Consider the following 19,205-nt stretch of genomic DNA (forward strand, 5'->3'; position numbering starts at 1 on the left):
TTGCCACCTTTCTCTGTCTGGAATCCCCCTTGTTCACCACGATCCAGCCCCGCTCATCCCCCAGCCCTCATTTAACCTCCCCAGGCTCCGTGCACACTAGACGCACCAGGTATTTGCACTAGATATCCCCATGACCTGACACACGTTCTCTCCAGACTCGCTCCTTCAGATGTTGGCACAAGCATTACCTCCTTAGAGAGCATCTTGTCTAATGTTGCCATCTGCCCTGATCACTCCCAGCCATGCCCGTTGTCTCCTCCAGTGGAATGTAAGCCACTGAGAGCAGGAACCTTATCCGTTGTGTTCATGGCTGTTTGTCCAGCTCAGGGCCAGGTGTAGCTAACTTAACAACACCTGTCTCCCTCTCATCACAATCCAAAGTCTTCACAGTGGCTCTCAAGCCCCTTCAGGACCTAAAGTGTCATCCCAGCCCTGTCCACGTGTCTTGCCCCTGCCTGTCCTCACCTTCCCCCTCTCTGTGCACTGTAGCCCCCCTGCCCCCATGCTGCCCTGAGCTCACTAAGCACACTCATTTTCATTTGCTGTTTCTTCTGCTTAGAACACTGTTCCCCAGATAGCCAAATGGCTCAGTCCCTCACTTACTCCACATCTTTGTTGAAATGAGCCTTCCCTGACCACCTTATATAAAACTGTAACCTGTCCACGTTACCTGCCCTTGGTACCTTCTCTCACCCTCACCCACTTTGAATTTCTCCACTGCATTTACCTCCAGTTGACATGCCGTATTTGGATGTATCTGTTTATTAAATGGAAGGCAAACTCTATGACGGCAGACATTTATGTCTGTTTTTGGTTCATTGTTAACCCCAGAAATTGGTGTTCCATACATAGTAGGTGAACAATACATATTTATTGAATGAACAGATTGAGTCATGTGCCAACACTGTTATGAGAACAATGCATGTATTTCTCATCTGATGCATAAAATAACCTACTGCTGCTAAGTCGCTTCAGTCGTGTCTGACTCTGTGCAACTCCATAGACGGCAGCCCACCAGGCTCCCCTGTCCCTGGGATTCCCCAGGCAAGAACATTGGAGTGGGTTGCCATTTCCTTCTCCAATGCATGAAAGTGAAAAGTCAAAGTGAAGTTGCTCAGTCGTGCCCAACTGTTAGCGGCCTCATGGACTGCAGCCTACCAGGCTCCTCCATCCATGGGATTTTGCAGGCAAGAGTACTGGAGTGGGGTGCTATTACCTTCTCCGAAAATAACCTACTAGGTTCTACTATTATGCCAATTTCTTTTTGGCGGTGCCACGAGGCATGTAGAATTTTAGTTCCCTAACCAGGGATGGAACCTGCACCCACTGCATTGGGAGCATGGCGTCTTAACCACTGGACTGCCAGGGAAGTCCTGATAACCAGTTTTATAAACTGGGAAAATAAGGCACAGACAGGGTGAATAGTATGCCAATTATTGTCGGATCTGGGCTCAAATCCAAGATTTGGCTCTAGAGCCAGGGGATCCTTTAACTGTCTGTCTAGTGGAGAAATACCTTCTGGGGGAAGAGGAGAAGGACATAGGAAATAGGAAGTAAGAAGTGGAGGGGAGGAGAAGATGAGGGAAGGAAAGAAGAAAAGGAAGAAAGAGTGAAGGGGAAGGAAGGGAAGGAAGAGAGCCGTCAGTATAATTAGAGCCTGTGCTTTGAATGCGGCAAATTTTATGGAAGAGTCTTAAGAGAACCTAGTCTGTCTTGAAGTTGAGCCCATAGACATTAAACTCTGATAGACCTTAGACTAGTGAATCTAATGATGGCCAGAGAGACAAGTTCAAGGAAGCAAGGATTATCATTTGATTAACACATTTGTTCTTCCCTTCTGAAGGTGTATACCTGTGTCTGGTCCTTTCACTGACACAGTCTGCGTTGGCCAGGAGTTTCGCGCTTCCCCCCACAAAGCCCCAGTAGTTCTTGGAGGTCCAAGAAAGGAAGCGACATGAAAAATGGGTCAAGAGATGGTGGGATGGAGTTAAGACAGAGCAAAGATACGCTTTTTAGGTCTTGGAATTTAAGCTTCTAATTCCTTAAATTATTTAATAAAAAAATCAAGCCTATCCTCATTGTTTCTACTCTTGTTATTTTCCATAGAATATGTTAGTCGCTCAGTAGTGTCCAACTCTTTGTGACCGCATGGACTGTAGCCCAACAGGCTCCTCTGTCCATGGGATTTCCCAGGCAAGAATACTGGAGTGGGTAGCCATTCCCTTCTCCAGGAGACCTTCCTGACATAGTCAGTGCTTATTTGGGTTTGGACCCATTTGCTCGTTTCTTTACATGCCATTCCTTCTTGCATCTTATGCCTTCCTTCCTGTTGTTGATTAATGGTAAATAGTCATTGTCTGAAAAAGTCTTTGTTTTGCCCTCACTCTTGGAGTCATACGGTTTAGAATTTCAAGCTATTATTTCATATCTTCTGACCTCTGTTGTTGCTCTTGAGATGTCTGGTGTGTGTTTAATTTTTGTTTTTGTGTATTATGCCCCGTGCCCTGTTGCTTTTAAGAATCTCTTTTGTCTTTAACACACCACTGTGCAGGCTAAGTGAGGATTTCGTCTTACTGATCCTATTCAGGGTGTTCTTCCTGGATCTGAGGATTCCTGTGGTCCATTAGTTCTGGAATCTCTTCAGACCCTTCAGATACGGTGTCTTTTCCATTCCATCATTTGTCGTCTTCTGGACTCTCCTTACAGACATTGCAGGCATTCCTTCCATTCTCTGTGTCTTTTAACCGCTTTTGTTATTCATGTCTTTGTATTTTGATGCTGATCTCTGAGGATTTTCTTCAGACCTGTCATCTAGTTGGCAGTTTTTCTTTTCAGTGTTTGGTTAATCCTTCCACTGAGTTTTTAGATTTAAATCACTACCTTTTTGTCAGAGTGCCTTGCTCTTAACCATTGTTTCAGCTTCTTCTCATATGTTTTTAATGTTTTTCAACGTATTTGTTTTATAGCTTGACTCGTGGTAGACACTCAAATGATTGAATGAATGAATTATTAGTTTGTTTCTGACAGTTTTTATCATCTAAAGTTCTCAGGAGTCTAGACTTGCTGTTTTGGGACTTCCCTGGTGGTCCAGGGGTTAAGACTTCACCTTCCAATGCATGGGGTGTGGGTTTGATCCCTGGTCAAGGAGCTAGGATCCCACATGCCTTGAGACCAAAAAAAAAAAGATCATCTAGACTTCCTGTTTGTTATGCTTCTCTCTTTGGATAGGTTATTTTCTTGTGTGTATATTGTGAGTTCATCTTTATCAGGGAATTCTCTGAAACCTAAGTTGAAGATATATTCCTTCAGAAAGGTGTTTGTTTTTTTTTTTTAATGCTAGTTTCTTCAGAAGGATCACTGGCTGGAGAGTTCCTAGTTCTTAGATTAGCTAAGTAGCAAATCTGAATGAGGTGCTGGCTAAAATCACATATGATTTAGGGGAGAGATTTTTCTCCTACCTAAGCTCAGGCCAACAGATAAATTTTCCTGGGTAGGAAGATGTTTTTTTTTAGCCCATCTTTTTACTAAGGGTATAGATAGCCCATTGAGGATCCTGGCTCTGTATAAAGGATGTCAGTACTAACTCTCTACCTTACATAAACAGAAGCCCTCATCTTTGGACCCTGTGTATGTGTCAGAACCCATGTGCTGAGTTTGCCAAGGTTGGCACCTCCCACTCCCCATCCAGAGCAGCTGCAGAGTTAGCTTGCATATTCTGGTTTTCAGTTCCCTTTTTGTTTCTAGCCTGCAGGGATTTTCCTTACTGTCTTGTAAGCCCAACTTTGAAAAGAATTTGTAATGCTTCTCATCTAGTTGTTTAATGATGAAGGGGTTTAGGTTATTGTAGTTCACGGGATTGTTGGAGAAGAAATCTTCCTGCTTGGTTTCTTGTCCAGCACAGGGCCAGCCTTCTTTTTTAGCCTCTTGGAGTTCATTTTATGGTGGGAAGTGATAGGAGTATGGCCACAGTACTTTGATCCTGCCAAAGTGGTCCAGGAACTCTCAAAAAATGGAGAACCATTGACCCAGGAAGACCTCAGATTAATAAGGTCCTTCCTCCAGCTAGGCAATGTGTCTCCTTTGAGGTTAGAAATAACCTATTGGGACAAGATGTTTACTGCAATCTATTAGAAACTGGGTAAAAAATCTTTTCCTAATAATGACAGGGCACACAAAACTGAGAAGACATCAAGGACTTATTAACACAAAATACTTGCTTAATCGTGGGTTCCAGATTTTTACGAGCCTGAACGCCTGGCATTATGCTTTCTGCAGACTGTTTCTGGGGTCGGACATTGTCACCAGTAGCGCCCCCACCAAAGAGCAGCCCAAGTCCGCTACCAGCGGGAGCTCTGGTGAGAGCATGGACTCCGTCAGCGTGTCATCCTGCGAGTCCAACCACTCAGAGGTGGAGGAAGGCTCCATCACTCCCATGGACACACCCGACGAGCCTCAAAAAAAGGTACATCCTTAACCCTTTTCCATAATTCCCGATGCGGGCATCTGATCTAGCGTTTGCCACATGAGGAATGTCTGTTTTCTGGTTGATCTCGCTAGAGGATTTTGCAAGTCATATTTTGAACCAGGTGTTATAAGCAGAGTTCAGTCCAGGGACTCGTCCCTTATTATAGAAAGTGTCCAGAAGTGATAAGGCTGTTGGTTCCTTCATCGAGCCTTTGAAACATCATTCCACACTCACATCCAGAGGCAGCTGAAGGACTGTGACTTGTAACGTGAGCTACCCTTTATTTGGGAGATGGAGAATTGTCTTTGAAGGAGCGAAAAGTCAAGAGCCAGAACGTGTCAGTTTCTTGGTGTCATACCTGGTCTCAGCCACACGTGTCCCATGTAATGCTGCGGAGAAAGCCACTCCAGACTCGGTGCCCTCAAGCAACAGCCGTTTGTTCTCTGTCCTGCGTTTGCAGGTTAGTTGGTTTGGCTTGGGCTTGGTCATGATTTGGTCCAGGTCTTCTCTACCTGCCTCTTGTGGTTTTTGGAGTCACCCAGGGCCTGCTCTTAGCGTGCTAAATTGGATGAGCAACAGGGCATTGCATGTGCCTAACAAGCCTCTGCACGGGCTCTATCTACCAATTTATTTTCCAAAGCAAAGTTGTGTGGCCCAATCCCACATAAATAAATGAGGTGGGGAACTATACTCCACTTCCAGTGGGAGGAAGTGTGGAGTCACAGGGCATGGAAGCAGGGGAGGGTGAGGAATGGTTAACAAGGATACAATCTGCCATGGCCCCCAAAAGGGAGAGTGATGAGAGGTGATAAAGGAGTTCTCAGGGAGAGTCTTCATGTCTGTGGCTGTAGAAATCAGTGAAAAGAAAACAAAAAGTCCACGTGCATCTCCTATACACACCTGCTTCAGTCTGTTGATCAAGGAGATTGGATGAGAGATGTCAGCTTTGACGTGACTAGAACTTGCACCCTTTGGGAGAGGATCTTGCCTGGCTAGACTTGCTGTGTAAGTGTCTACTGGCCCCTTAGCTTTTGCTGAGGCCAGTGAGGTGGAGTGTTGGTCGCAGTCTCTTCATTTTGGTTAGATTTGCCATTCCGTAAGGGGGCGTGTGCGCTGCTTCACACTGTGGTACAAGCACCAGCAGCAAACTGGAAGCCTTCAGATGACCTTGTCACTGAAGTAGTCAATCCAGGCAGGGCTTATTAGGCCTGAGATGACTCAGATGCTGCCCCAGTGGGATTTCTCACCTTCCTGTTTTAAAACCTGGAGACACATCTTTAATGCTCCAAATATTGAAGGAAAGCTCTGCGAACACCCACGGACTGGCTGTTCTCTCAGGCATGTCTCCCTAACCAGGGATGGAATCATTCTTCATGACTTGACATTCAGCACTGAATCTGTCAGAAATCTGGGGTGAAGCGTCATCACTCACCTTGTGGCAGGTTCTCGGGCTTTGTAGGCCCCGTTTCCGATGGACTTGGATGATGGACGTTGTGCAGCAGTGACAGCTATTGCCCCCATTGCTGTGGGGTTTCTCCCTGTGCAGGAAGGACATCTGTTGGTGCCATGGACGTACCCACAGGTCCTGGTCATCCCTTTGAAACTGTGCAGAAGCCCGGCGTGTGTCCTGTGCACCCCCCTTGCCGTGTTCTTTTTGTCTCCTCCCTTACACGCTGGCTCTTTATAATTTCTTGCACAAGTCATGAATTTTAATTCTTTGGCTGAACCTTTCTCAGAGTCACAGATTTCTCTAGGTTTAAAAATGAGTAATTGAATTGGATGCCAAGTAATTGCTGGGCTGCAGAACCCCAGGGTGTTAACGGGAAAGGCCTCAGTTCTGCTCAGGGCTCGGCTGGCCCCGGAGACCTCCGTGGCTCCTCCCTACCCTGAGGTCCGGCAGCCCTCCACACCCTGCCTTTCCCTTTGGCTACGCTGTGAGGTTGCTCTTTTGTAAAGTGTAATTTGCATTCCTTTTTTCTTGGTTCCCCTGATTATGATTTCTAAACATTCGCTTCACATTTGCTCCACATTACTTAGATTCCCAGGAAGAATTTGGGCTCATGAGGTGGTCTGTTTAATGGTGATATAACCCAGGCATCTTCAAGGCTGTATCTTGAATATAAATATCTTTAAAATCATGAAAAATCTAACAAAGGAAAAAAAATTCACGTGGAGGAAAGGGAAGGGGGAAGAACTGAACCAGTAATTGGAAAACGGACCCTCTTCGCTACTGTGTGGTACACCTGCAAGCAAAGTCAGGCTGTTAAATTATTCACCACCAGTTAGTCCTTGAATTGAGCCACTAAGGTAATTCACTTGGGAAGCTAAGGGAAAAAAAGTAAGCCATATTATGATAGAGCTTCAGTTAGACTTCTGCATACCAGAGTTGTCACATCAGCTGACTGGCTCTAATTAAACTAATGATGCAGTTGAATTTAATATACATTATGCAATAGGAAAAAGTTCATAGGAAATAAAATAGAGTAGACTTCATTTTACTTGGAGGCCAGATAATCAGAAAACTAGATTTCTGTACTTTGTTTCCATGGGAGGGTAGGTTGGTATAAAAGAAATTAGTAAGTTTTCTATTTTTTAAATGACCTCCAGATTATCTTATTGGATTAATGTGGTATACTTTAGCTTAACTCATTGAGAAATTATTTGTAATTTTCTATAATAAGAATTGATATTTTAAATGATTCAATTAGTGATTTTTTTTATTGGGGGGGAACACCACCTAATGAGTTGGGGACATCCTCTTTCTTTGGTAATTGATGTTGCACATATAAGAACTCTGTCATGAAGCAGAAAAACACATTAACTCTAGTATATCATTCCTTAATTATTCTTGATATGCAACATGAAAATGTGTACAGTTGGTTCTAGAAACAAATGTGGTTAAGGGTAGGCTGTGTTCCCTCAGGCAAGTCACTCTGTTTCTCTGAATCAATTTCTCTCATATTTATAATGCCCTGAATTTTATTCTTGAGATAAGATACCCGAAAGCTCATCACAGACCTCAGTGCTGAGCATCCCTGAGTCTGGCGTACTGTGTTCCTTCACCACCTTATCATGGACTGTGGACAGGGCCTCGGTTATGCCCTTGCTACGTGAACCTGGCCGTGGGAGCCAGGAAACTTGAGCCATGTCCTAATGGTGCTGTCAACACCTGTGGCCTCAGGTTCCTCAGCAGCAGAAAGAGAGTGGGGCCAGGTGATCTCCAGGGCCCTTTCCAGGGCTATTGTTCCATGCAGAGCTGGATAATCTGTGGTCCTTATCTTAGAAACGTCTAAAAATACAAGCCATTTCTCTCCTGCTCTGAAAGCCAATGGTGAAGCAGAATCACAGTAGAAATGATCTCTGTGGGCAGGTCAAATATTCTTCTTGCTCAAGGCAGGCGATGGGGCTTTATCCTCCTGCTCTGTTATCTTCCAGCTTCCTTTGGGAGTCTGTGTTGCCTGTAGTTTCTGGTATCTGCTGCCATCTGCTGGTTAACCTCCTTCAGAGCAGTTAAAAGCTTCTCAGGAAATGAGAGGACCTCCTTGGCTCCCCAGATGCAGAGTGATTCTGCCCTGGTTTCTGAATCATTGACAGGCCTCTGCCATGAGAGTGCTTCCATCAGAGATGAGACGCATGTGTGCTGTGGGCTGTCGTAGAGCAAATAACTGAAGTTTATTAGTCTCGACATTGACCTCTGCTTTGCAACTTAGCGCACTGTTGGCCAAGGTTCTAACAGTTGGGTTTCCTTTTGGGGTGTGTTTACTCTTCCAGCTCTCCGAGTCCTCCTCCTCCTGTTCCTCCATCCACTCCATGGACACAACTTCCTCAGGGATGTCATCCTTGATGAACCCCCTCTCCTCCCCTCCGTCCTGCAACAACAACCCGAAAATCCACAAGCGCTCTGTCTCTGTGACATCCATTACCTCGACAGTGCTGCCGCCCGTTTACAACCAGCAGAACGAAGACACCTGCATAATCCGCATCAGCATAGAGGACAACAATGGCAACATGTACAAGAGCATCATGGTAAGGCTCTCAGACCACCGCCCCGGGCACTCACCTGCCGTGTCAGCGTGCGCACGTGCATTCGTGCCAAATGGACATGTGCCACTGAATCAATGCCAGAGTCTCCCCGGATATAGGCTAATAGCACGTTCTTTAACTTTGTATTTTATATCGAAGCATATAGCCAGTTAACAATGTTGTAACAGTTTCAGGTGGACAGCAAAGCGACGATTCAGTTATACATACACATGTATCTATTCTTTTTCAAATTCCTTTCCCATTTAGGTTGTTACAGAATACTGAGCAGAGTTCTGTGTGCTGTACAGTAGGTCCTTGTTGGTTATCCATTTGACATATAGCGGTGTGTACATGTTCCTCCCAAACTCCCTAACTATCCCTTTCCCCCACCCTCCCCCACTAGTAACCATAAGTTCCTTCTCTAAGTCTGTGAGTCTGTTTTGTAAATAAGATCATTTGTATCATTTCTTTTTAGATTCTGCATATAAGGGATATCATATGATATTTCTCTTTGTTTGACTTGCTTCACTCAGCATGACACTCTCTAGGCCCATCGATGTTGCTACAAATGGCATTGTTTCATTCTTTTTAATGTCTACATTGTATATATGTACCACATCTTCCTTATCCATTCCTCTGTCAGTGGCCAGGTTGCTTCCACATCTTGGCTTATATAGACTAATAACATATTTATATAAAAATGTGCATATCAGCAGTGTGTATAAGACACAATTTTTTATGTCTTAAAAGTTGCTAAGCCTTTTTCATCCAAGTCATTGTCACCTTCTTCAAAACTCTCAATTGGGGTGACTACCTAAATGTATCCCAGGGAGGACGCAACTGCTGCACAGCTCGTTGGAAGTCTTCCCAGGGACTTACGTGTCCACATGTCTAACTGGATTGCCATGCATCCTCAGCAATGTCCTTGGTGGTAGCAGTTTTCTCCTCTAGTCACTTGGAGTCACATACAGTATAAGTGGATGATCAAGCTGGACGTATTGTTTGTGTCCACGAGGAACTATGCTTACAAAAAAGTGAGACTGGCCTTTTTGAGCTTCTTGTAAAAAGTGTGTGTTTCTGAGCAAAGTCCCTAAAATGTGTTTTAAATAATGGCGGTCTTTTTGGATCACAAACCGTGCCTCTCCTGGTATTAACCTTGGGTATGTAAGGTCTGGTGTGTTTATTACGAGAGCAGACTCCTTATCTTAAAGGGCATAATGTATTGACAAGCAGACTCTCTACTCCTGAAACTGATACAATACTATCATTCAAATGAAAGAAAAGCAGACTCCCTGTAGTAGAATCAATCACACCGCCTCCTGTGTCTCTCCCCAGCTTCATCACTTGCCTTCTTTGAGGACACACTGACTACTTACAAGCTCAGCTCTGAATATGACGTAAATGATCTGGAGGCACTGTCTGTGAACATGTAAAGAAAAGCCTTACTAAAGCATTCACTGAATCAACAAAATGTTTCATGACCATTAGTTGAGTACCTGTCACGGGACCAGGCTTTGGGAGTAGGGAGACGAATGATACATTTCTGTCTTTGAGGAATTTATAATCAAAAAGGAGATTGTAAAGCATTTTTCAAAACATATTGAATATTCTAATAGAGGTGCGATCAGATTTTCCCAGGGCCTACGGGCCCCACGAAGGCATTTGCGTTAATCCTGCAGGCAGTCGAGTCTTATCGAAGGCTTTTATGTAGCAGTCAGATTTGCTCTTTAGAGAAGTAACTGGCATTGTGGAGACCTCGTGCTGGAACACAGGCGGGCAGATTAGAGATGAGGGAGCAAATTAGAAGCTGCTATCATATTCCATGTAGAAGGTGATAAGGGTTTGAACGATGGTCATGTGGCTGGAGATGATACAGATTTTTGAAAGTTTTTGTAAGTTAGAATTTTAGGATCTATCCATTAAGTTATCAACTTTTTGGTTCCTTTTGTGGGGGAGTGGAAGAGGAAGGATTAAGGTAGCTGGATGGTGGTGGTCCCGTCAAGTGCCATATAACTGCTGGAGGAGGAGGTTTGGGAGCACTTACACTGGAGGCCACTGCAGGACATCCAGATGGCGTGGCCTTCCTGGTACATGGTCAGAAACACAGGTTGGTGCAAGGCTGGTGCTGGGTCGAACACAAGGGGTCGTCCAGCCCCACGGGGTGGACATGGTCTTGCAGGGGAGGAGGGAAGGCTGAGATGGAACCCGCGTGGTGGTGACAGAGGGGCTGATAAAGGAGTGTGGGGGCGGAAGGGGAGCCGCCAGGCAGCCAAGGTCATCGGCGTTACTGTTGTATTTTCAGGGTAGTTTATTCACATGGCTTCTCTCACATGCCGTCCAGGGAAGTAAGTGCCAGCTGTGTAACCACAGTGTCTCGGCACTGAAAGGAGCTGAGAACTGAACACCTGGACACAGTCAACGTGGATGAGTCTCTAAAACACCCTGTTGAGCCAGAGAAATCAGATATACTGCATCCTGCATCCTGCAAGGGGTCTGATCTTTCAAAAACAGGCCTGGCTTGGGGCATTAGAAAACTAACCTCAGGGAAGGGCACAGGGAATGTTTTGAGTTCCTATATAAGGTGTGCGAAGGAGACATCCAGGCACCGTTCAGTATTGTAACCACCAGCCATGTTTGGCAGGTGAGGGTTTGAAATGGGCAGAGGCCAAATTGAGATATGCTATGAGTGTGAAATGCACCCAGATTTTGAAGACTTGGTACAAAAAAAAGGAATGAGGATGTAAAATATCTTATTAACAATTTCGTATTGATTATATGCTGATATAATATTTTGGGTATGTTGGGTTAAATAAAATATTAAAATTAATTCCCCTTTTGAAAAAAATTCAAATGTAGCCACTAGATATTTAAAATTACAAATGAGGCTCGTATAGTATGTATCTACGGGACACTGCTGGTTTAGTATATCAGCATAGGGCTGAACTCAATGCTATCTGTGATGATCTGTTCTCCTGTAGCTTTTATGATACAAAGTAACAAACCCTCAAGGAAAGCCTTTGGCCATCCCATCCCTATGGACACACCTGAGGAGGTTTAAGATAAAGAAAATAAAGGGTAGCCTGGCTTTCTCTTTAAGTAGGTTCAAAGTTGACAGCTGAACCTAACATTAACCATGAAAGTGAAAAATAAAAGTGTTAGTTGCTCAGTCATGTCTGATGCTTTGAGACCCCATGGACTGTAGCCTACCAGGCTCCTCTGTCCATGGAATTCTCTAGGCAAGAATACTGGAACAGGTCGCCATTCCCTTCTCCAGGGCTTCCTCCAGGCCCAGGGATTGAACCAAGGGCTCCTGCATTGCAGGCAGATTCTTTAATAAGGATGTGCCAGATGTTTTGGTGATACACACTTGAGCAGTCTTTGTCACTTACAGGGACCCCATTGTAATGCCCGTTATTTATTGTATCACAAATACAGCTGCTTCTCCAGACCAGAGAGGGGCCCATGGGCCCAACATCCTCGGCCTCACAATGACAGTTTCTTGGAGGAAATCAGACTTCTTCTCTTTTTGGCTCTCTCTCCTCGTGCCTCCTGGGGAGAGCAGCTTTTATTTCTAAGTAAGAAAAATCTGTGTTTTCTCTTGCTTTCTTTCAAATGTAAAGAAATCAGCCAAGGAATAATACGAAAGTCAGCTCTCCCTTCTCCTGTTTCTCTGAGCACCCTGGAAACAGCTGACTGATGGGCAGAGATGAAGGGGAGACTTGGGCTGAAAGGAGCTTTTACTTGTACTTTGGAAAAATGTTAGATTTATTGTTTGTAAACACTCAGAAGCTAATTTTTAATTGAAGCAAAGTTTACATACAATTACATAGATCTGAAGTGTTCTAGTCTTTGGATTTTTATAAGTATAATATATATATATTTATTTAACTACCATATGTGTGTGTATATATATGTTTATATATGTATGTAACCACCATATACCTATATATATGTAGCTGTCATATATATGTATTTGTCTGTGTAACCACTATACAATGTATATATATGGTTATATATATGTATATGTAACCACCACTGCAAGCTATTTCTCTCTAACATTTTTCATCCACTCATCCCTTCTTCATTCCCGAATTCCCTTATGCCCCTCCAATCCTACTTTAAGCTTAGCTGAATATGAGTTTAGCTAAAGTTAGCCTTCTGACCCCACAGGTTAGCTTGACCTGTTTGGTGCGAACAGCCTCCCGTGGCATGTTGTCTTCCGTGTCTCCTTCCTCTGGCTGTCCGTGACGGGTGTGGGATTCATCACGTTGTAGCGTGTGCTTTGTGGGATTCATCACGTTGCATGTTTCAGTTCCCTTTAGCGCTTACGTCATGCTCTGTCATGAACACACAGCACTATCTTTATCCTCCCCTGTTCTCCTGTCGATGGAGATGCAAGATGTTTTCAGTTTGGGGCTGTCATGACCAAATCTGCTGTGACAGTTTGTACAGAAGGCCTTTTGAGGACACACTCATTCCGCCGGTAAATATCTAGAGGTGGGCTTCCTGGGTTGTGGGGTCACTTGTGCTTTTTGCAACGGTCAGTGTGTGGAGCCGTGGCCATTTCTAAGCCACAGGTTGTCCCCGGTGCTCCACAGGTGAGGGTAAGCTTGGCACAGGACTGAAAACGCTGTGCATTCCCCACAATCCCCTCATACACATTCTTCCATTGGAACCTCCACTGGAAGTGGCAAGGCACCCCAGGCTGTCTCTCCTGTTTGAGTGGGGGAAGACGCTGCGGCTCTGCGAGAGGAGCTGATGGAAAGAGTTGATGACCTGTCTTCTGAGGGTACAGCCGGGACTGGAATCCAGGAGGGCTGGCTCGTGGGCCTTGCTCATTTCGCTGGGCCGTTTCTCCTGGGAAGGCACAAGACAGCAAGAAGAAGCAGGTCAGGAAAACTCTTCCAGGAAACACAGAGTTAAATGCTTTACACACCCTTTCATTTGGCTTTCCAGTTGACGAGCCAGGATAAAACTCCTGCCGTGATCCAGAGGGCGATGTTGAAGCACAATCTGGACTCGGACCCGGCCGAGGAGTACGAGCTAGTGCAGGTCATCTCGGAGGACAAAGGTAGGCACGTGTCCTCTTCAAACCAGGTCGCCCCCGTGTGAGACGACTCTACGTGGGTACAGTGCCTGTTTTAAATGGAACCAAGTTGGGGGGGGTGGGTATTTTTATTTACTTACTTATATAATTAATTTTTTGTTAATTGTCATTGGAGTAGAGTTGCTTTACAATGTTGTGCTAGTTTCTGCTCTACAGCAAAGTGATCAGCTATATGTATACCTATATCCTCTCTTTTCCAAGTGGGGGTTTTGAATTGCCCAAGAGTGGAGTTGTGTGGGGAACCATGCCGTCACCTCACTTGTTAATTCTCTTAGGCCAGCCCCCAAACAAACCTTGTTTTTTCTGCAGTTTTGCTAAGCATGCCTCCCGCCCATTCTCTGTAAATTTCTTGTCAAGCATTCTTGTAGGAAGACTTCCCTCCCTGTGTGGGGTGGGGGTAGGTGGAGCCTGTCTGGTCTTTGCCAGTGGCCATCTACCTCCGTTACCCAATAATGCGTGTCCAGGTTGTATGTGAACCTGAAATGTAGCAGTTCCTGCAATGACTTCTCATTGTTTCAGTTAACCATTTATGAGAATTCAGCCTTCAGTTGCTCTTTACTCACTTGATCTTCAAGTAGCAAAAGCTTCTGATGCCAGGAGTGTAGAAGGTTCTTGACCTAACGCTTATTGAAGCAAAGAACTGGTGAATATGAAATGCAGCAGTTTGCCGAAGAATCCATTAATTAAAGAAATCTCCTTCATGGAAACTCTGGGCAGATAATCCCTCTGAATGTATCAGTTTGTTAATTTGCATTGGGGTTGTCTTTGTTGAGAGGGCTTCCCTGGTGGCTCAGATGGTAAAGTGTCTGCCTACAGTGTGAGAGCCCTGGGTTCGATCCCTGGGTCAGGAAGATCCCCTGGAGAAGGAAACGGCAACCCACTCCAGTACTCTTGCCTGGAAAATCCCATGGACAGAGGAGCCTGGTAGGCTACAGTCCATGGGGTCGCAAAGAGTCGGACACGACTGAGCGACTTCACTTTCTTTCTTTCTTTCTTTGTTGAGAGGAGGAGGCAAGCTGGTAGGTGACTTGTCTATGCCACGGCACATCCGAGAAAGTGACTCGACCAGAATAAGTCTGCTTTCCAAGTGCAGAAGGAACAGCCAGTATGTTGACTGAGGCCAACCCTGTTTGCTGACTGACCCAACACACTGACCAATGCAGGTGTCTCGTTGTGGGACTGTTCCCCAACAAGCATTCCCCCTGTAAAGGAAAAGAAAGAAACTTCACAAGGTGGGGATTCGCAAAGGGAGCAGCTACTCGTACCCCATTTACCCAAAAAATCACCCAGGGCTGTCATCTCGGGCCCAGACAAGAGTGGGCCAAATTCGAATAATAACCTTTTCCAAGCAATGAAAAGCCACAGCCTCAGAAAAAACTGTTTTCCCACTGTCTCTTGGAAGTTTTCTCATTTATCCAGCTGAGCCCAAGGTTGTAGGGCAAACCTTTCTCAGTTATATCTTTTAGTGTAGTTACTGTTAAAAACCTAAGCCTACAAAGTGGTCTCTTGGGTTTTACCACCCACATCGCCCCCAAGCCAATGCAAGGTGAGACCTGGTGGGTCTGAAGATCCAGGAGTCCCGAAGCACAGCTGGGGCCTGGCTGCATTCAGCACTGGGTGGTGGCGGGTGGGCGGCCTGACCTCTCTGGGCCTTGGTCTGTAATTAGTTAAATGGAGACAGTACCCTACTGGCCCCTCATGCATCATGGGGAGATGGTGACAGGAAATAATGTACCCGAAAGAGATACAGTACAGATATATATATATATAGCTGTGAGGTAAGTTGTTACTGACCTCAGGAATATGTGGGCAAGAGACTGGGGACACTTTCAGGGAATTATCCTTTATGGAACACTTGTGCAAAATGTAGCAGAGTCCCTTGGAACCTGATCGCATCAGTCTTGGCGGTGGAATCTCCGTGTTTGACGTTAACGTTCGTTTGACTTACTCCAGTTCTGCAATCACAGACCTCGCCTGGCTGCCTCCCTTACTCCACTGCTACAAAGCTGATTTTGCACACTTTACCTCTTTAATTCCCTCTTGATTTTTAAAGATATCCCTTACCCCTGAGTGCTAAAGAGTGTATACCTTCTTTTTAAAGTAAAGATGAATTTAAATCACTTTGCTCGATAACTTCATATTATACTTGAAACAGTCCTTGTTCAGAAATTACAGTTATCTAGTTGGGACTCATTGAAATAGACAGTTGTTTAAGTTTTAACAGATATAGCCTATCTTGTCTGGTTTCCCTTTAACATTAAAATGCAAGCCCTTAATGAAGCAAGCTGTCAAATGGTATAAAATACTGACTTGGTTTGGGATTAATTTAAAAATGTTCTGAAGATCCAAGTAAAGATTTCTGGAAAGTGCTGTAGATTTTCTGCCTTTTTCTCCATGTCATCGGATTCACTTAGTCTCTGAGAAAAATTTCATATTGGGTAGAAAATGAACCACGGAAGGCTGGAAACCCCGGGCTCTGCTGCTAGTCCTGCCATTGACTAGCTGTGCACACAGGAATGTCTCTTAACTCCTCCAGGCTTCCGTTTCCTATTCTACGTCCCTCCAGCTAAAACATCCCACATTTGAGCATTTTGTTCACAGCTTGAATTTCCAAGATTGAATTCACACTTAAATGTTTTAAATTGGGATTGGGAAATGGTTGGAACCAATTTGGTGTGACTGAGTGATGGTCATTATCCAGCTCTGCTCACATTCCAGGAACAAATGGCTATAATTCCAGCCATGAATCTGGGCAAAATTTCCATCTGCCATGGTCAGCACTGGGCTGACCTGCACAAGCTGACCACCTTCTCTTCCCTCATCTCTCTCATTTTTTTTTTTTTAGAACTTGTGATCCCAGACTCGGCAAACGTCTTCTATGCCATGAACAGCCAAGTGAACTTTGACTTCATCTTACGCAAAAAGAACTCTGTGGAAGAGCAAGTAAAACTGCGTAGCCGGACCAGCCTGACGTTGCCCAGGACAGCTAAACGGGGCTGCTGGAGCAACAGACACAGCAAAATCACCCTCTGAAGGCGGAGACCCAGGCTCCTCACTTGCCAAGGGCAGGGTGGGGCTGAGAATAGGCCATCGTGATCACAGCTACCACTCAGTGTTAGAGGGTCGTTGGTGAAGTGGACTGAGGTTTGTTGAGCAACTCTGGTGTGCAGGGCACTACGATGGGCATCGTGGGGAAATCGGAGATGAGCTTGACACAGAAAGGATGACGGATTCACTGATTCTCTTTGACCTGAGATTGAAATGCAAAATTATCTGCATTTATAAATCTATATGTATGTACACATATGTGGTATGTGTGTGTGTATATATATAAATATGAGGGACTTATGGGATATTCTGGACTACGGGAAAACAAATTTGCACAATGGCCTGGGAAGTCGAGGTCACTTTTTACAGGGAAACAAGGAACTGAGCACCTCGTCTCACACCTCCCAAGTAAATGGAATCAACCCGAGGATTACAGAGTGTCCTTTGTGCCAGTATTATAAGAAGTCCAAACTGTTTTTATAAAGGGAGAGGATTACTTTCTCAATCAAGTGCCACCAGAAAAGAACCACTGCAGAGGTGGGAACTGCCACAGGCTGAATGAAAGGCCACGTCAGACAGGGTTTGGATGAGCCAGTGGCTTTGACCTCTGCTTGCATTGGCCAATGCATCGGCTACCCCAGGGAGGGCGAGGAGCAGCTTCGGAGGCCCCTCTGAGCCACTGACCCAGCCGTCATGACGCCTCTGGAGGCAATGCAAGCCCATTTTGATTTCTGGTAACTGCATCGTGTGTCTCCCACCCCCTAAAGAACATATCACAAGCATTTCTTGCACACGTAGCCATGTTCTTTGGTAACGTATCAGCCAGAAAAGAAAGCTCAGAATGATGCTGACTCACTTGGACTCTGATCTGTCTCAGAATGCCACTGCTTCACTGTTTCTTTCTGATTGCCTTCTGCATGTGAAACTATGCGTCTGCAGTGTCCTGCCATCTGGATCGTAGTACCTCTATGTATTAACGTGCAATTTGTTCCTCAGGTGTAGAAATTCCTACTGCGGTTGACTATGTCTGATCATTTTGAGACCTGTGAAAGATTTCTCAACAGCCTCGTTCTGTGAATAGCCCCCTGCAGATGTTCCCAGCTGAGAGTAGTGTCCTGTTTTTACTAACTTCTACAACCTTCCTGTGCCTAGTCATGGGGACAGAGATGGGGCTTTGCCTACTATCCAGACCATTTCTAGCGAGGTACACACATTCTTCCAGATGGAGTCAGTAACTTGCCCTTCCAGGTTCCCACACTGTATCCCAGTGTCAGTGTTCGTGACACTTTTGTCTCCAGTATCTCCATCGTCCTCTCCCTTCCAAATCTGAGCTGTGCTGGGGTTTGAGCTATAAAGCCATAATATGTGGGATGTTGACATGTATAAGAAGCACTTTCAGAATGTTGTCCTTTTTAAGAAAAAAAAATTCTCAAAATACCAGTTTTTATTCCAAAAATAAAGAACAGACCCAAATAAGAAGTGCAGATTGTAATGTAGAGCTTTTTCTTTCTTTTCTTCACCACCCCCCAACACTCCCCAACCCCCCCCCACTCCCCACCCCCCTGTCCTGTAAAGAAAGACAGCTCCCAAAGGTTATGTGTGACTCATGTTCTGTAAATAGTCATATGAACTCTTCAAGAAACACCAGGGAAAATCTAGAGATTTGTGCCCTTGGACCAAAGAATGAGAATGAGCCAGGGAGGCCTCAGATTTCCTGTAGGTCTTCCTAGGTCAGACTGTACATTGTAAAGACTGACTGGTTTCAACTAGTTGAAAGGCTTTTTTTTTTTTTTTTCTATTTGCAAGGCATGTCTGATTTGTGCTTCTGTGCTTGGAGGAGGGATGGCCAGGGTGCTAGACATCATGGAGACTGAGGGAAATGTATCCTCAGCCTGAATTTCTTGGCTTGAAGGTCAAAAAAAAAAAAAAATGTAGGATGGTCAGCCTGGTTTAGAGTGCAGCTACCAAGACTTACAAGTTATGCCCATGTGCTCGCCTTGTGTATTTATACTGTATATGTAGAGTCTAGATTTATATACTGCAATGTAATATATATATATATTCCTTTTATAAAAGACAATGGAAGTTACAAGTAGATAAAACATAGCTTCATTTATTTAATGCCACTTTAAATGTCTTAAATCTGTTTCCTGGTGGACTGCCGGGTAATGCTTTTAGCTGCTGACATGCTTGTCTTTCTGCCTCTCCATCATCTGTTTACCTTTTGGTTAATAAACTGATTTGGGACTTGGTTGGCATGTGCTGCTGGACTCAAAGGGATTGTATCTGGAGTGTTAACCTGGTGGATCTGGGTTTCAGATGTGTCAGTAAGCATTTTGGGAGCCCACTCTGGTCCAGCTCGAGGGAGCAGAGGGAAAGCCAGTGGCCCAGTTAGGAGGGGTCCTCGCCATTGTCAAGCATCATTTGCGTTCAGAGGCAAGAATGACATCTTAGGAAATCGCTGTCAGATGTGACGGCTTGCTGGAGGGCATCCTTAGGGGTAGTTTGGCTGGGGACCCTGTATAAAATCAAACTTAGGGTCCAAGGTAGGACTTTGCCTTC

The 19,205-nt window shown here is 44.9% G+C and overlaps 1 protein-coding gene across 5 annotated transcripts in view; it reads left to right on the forward strand.

Annotated features, from left to right (window-relative positions):
- Window positions 1–18,895, forward strand: part of RGL1 (ral guanine nucleotide dissociation stimulator like 1) — a 276,904-nt gene extending 258,009 nt beyond the window's left edge. For all 5 annotated transcript variants that reach the window (XM_061383454.1, XM_061383455.1, XM_061383459.1 and 2 more), the window contains 4 exons: window positions 4,276–4,462; window positions 8,237–8,491; window positions 13,445–13,559; window positions 16,441–18,895. In XM_061383454.1, coding sequence (XP_061239438.1) covers window positions 4,276–4,462; window positions 8,237–8,491; window positions 13,445–13,559; window positions 16,441–16,628 — 745 coding nt within the window. In that variant the 3' untranslated portion in view covers window positions 16,629–18,895. The remainder of the gene's footprint in view (window positions 1–4,275; window positions 4,463–8,236; window positions 8,492–13,444; window positions 13,560–16,440) is intronic.
- The last annotated feature ends 310 nt before the right edge of the window (window positions 18,896–19,205 follow it).

Source organism: Bos javanicus, chromosome 16 (genome assembly GCF_032452875.1).
Source record: "Bos javanicus breed banteng chromosome 16, ARS-OSU_banteng_1.0, whole genome shotgun sequence".
NCBI classification, from domain to species: Eukaryota; Metazoa; Chordata; class Mammalia; order Artiodactyla; family Bovidae; genus Bos; species Bos javanicus.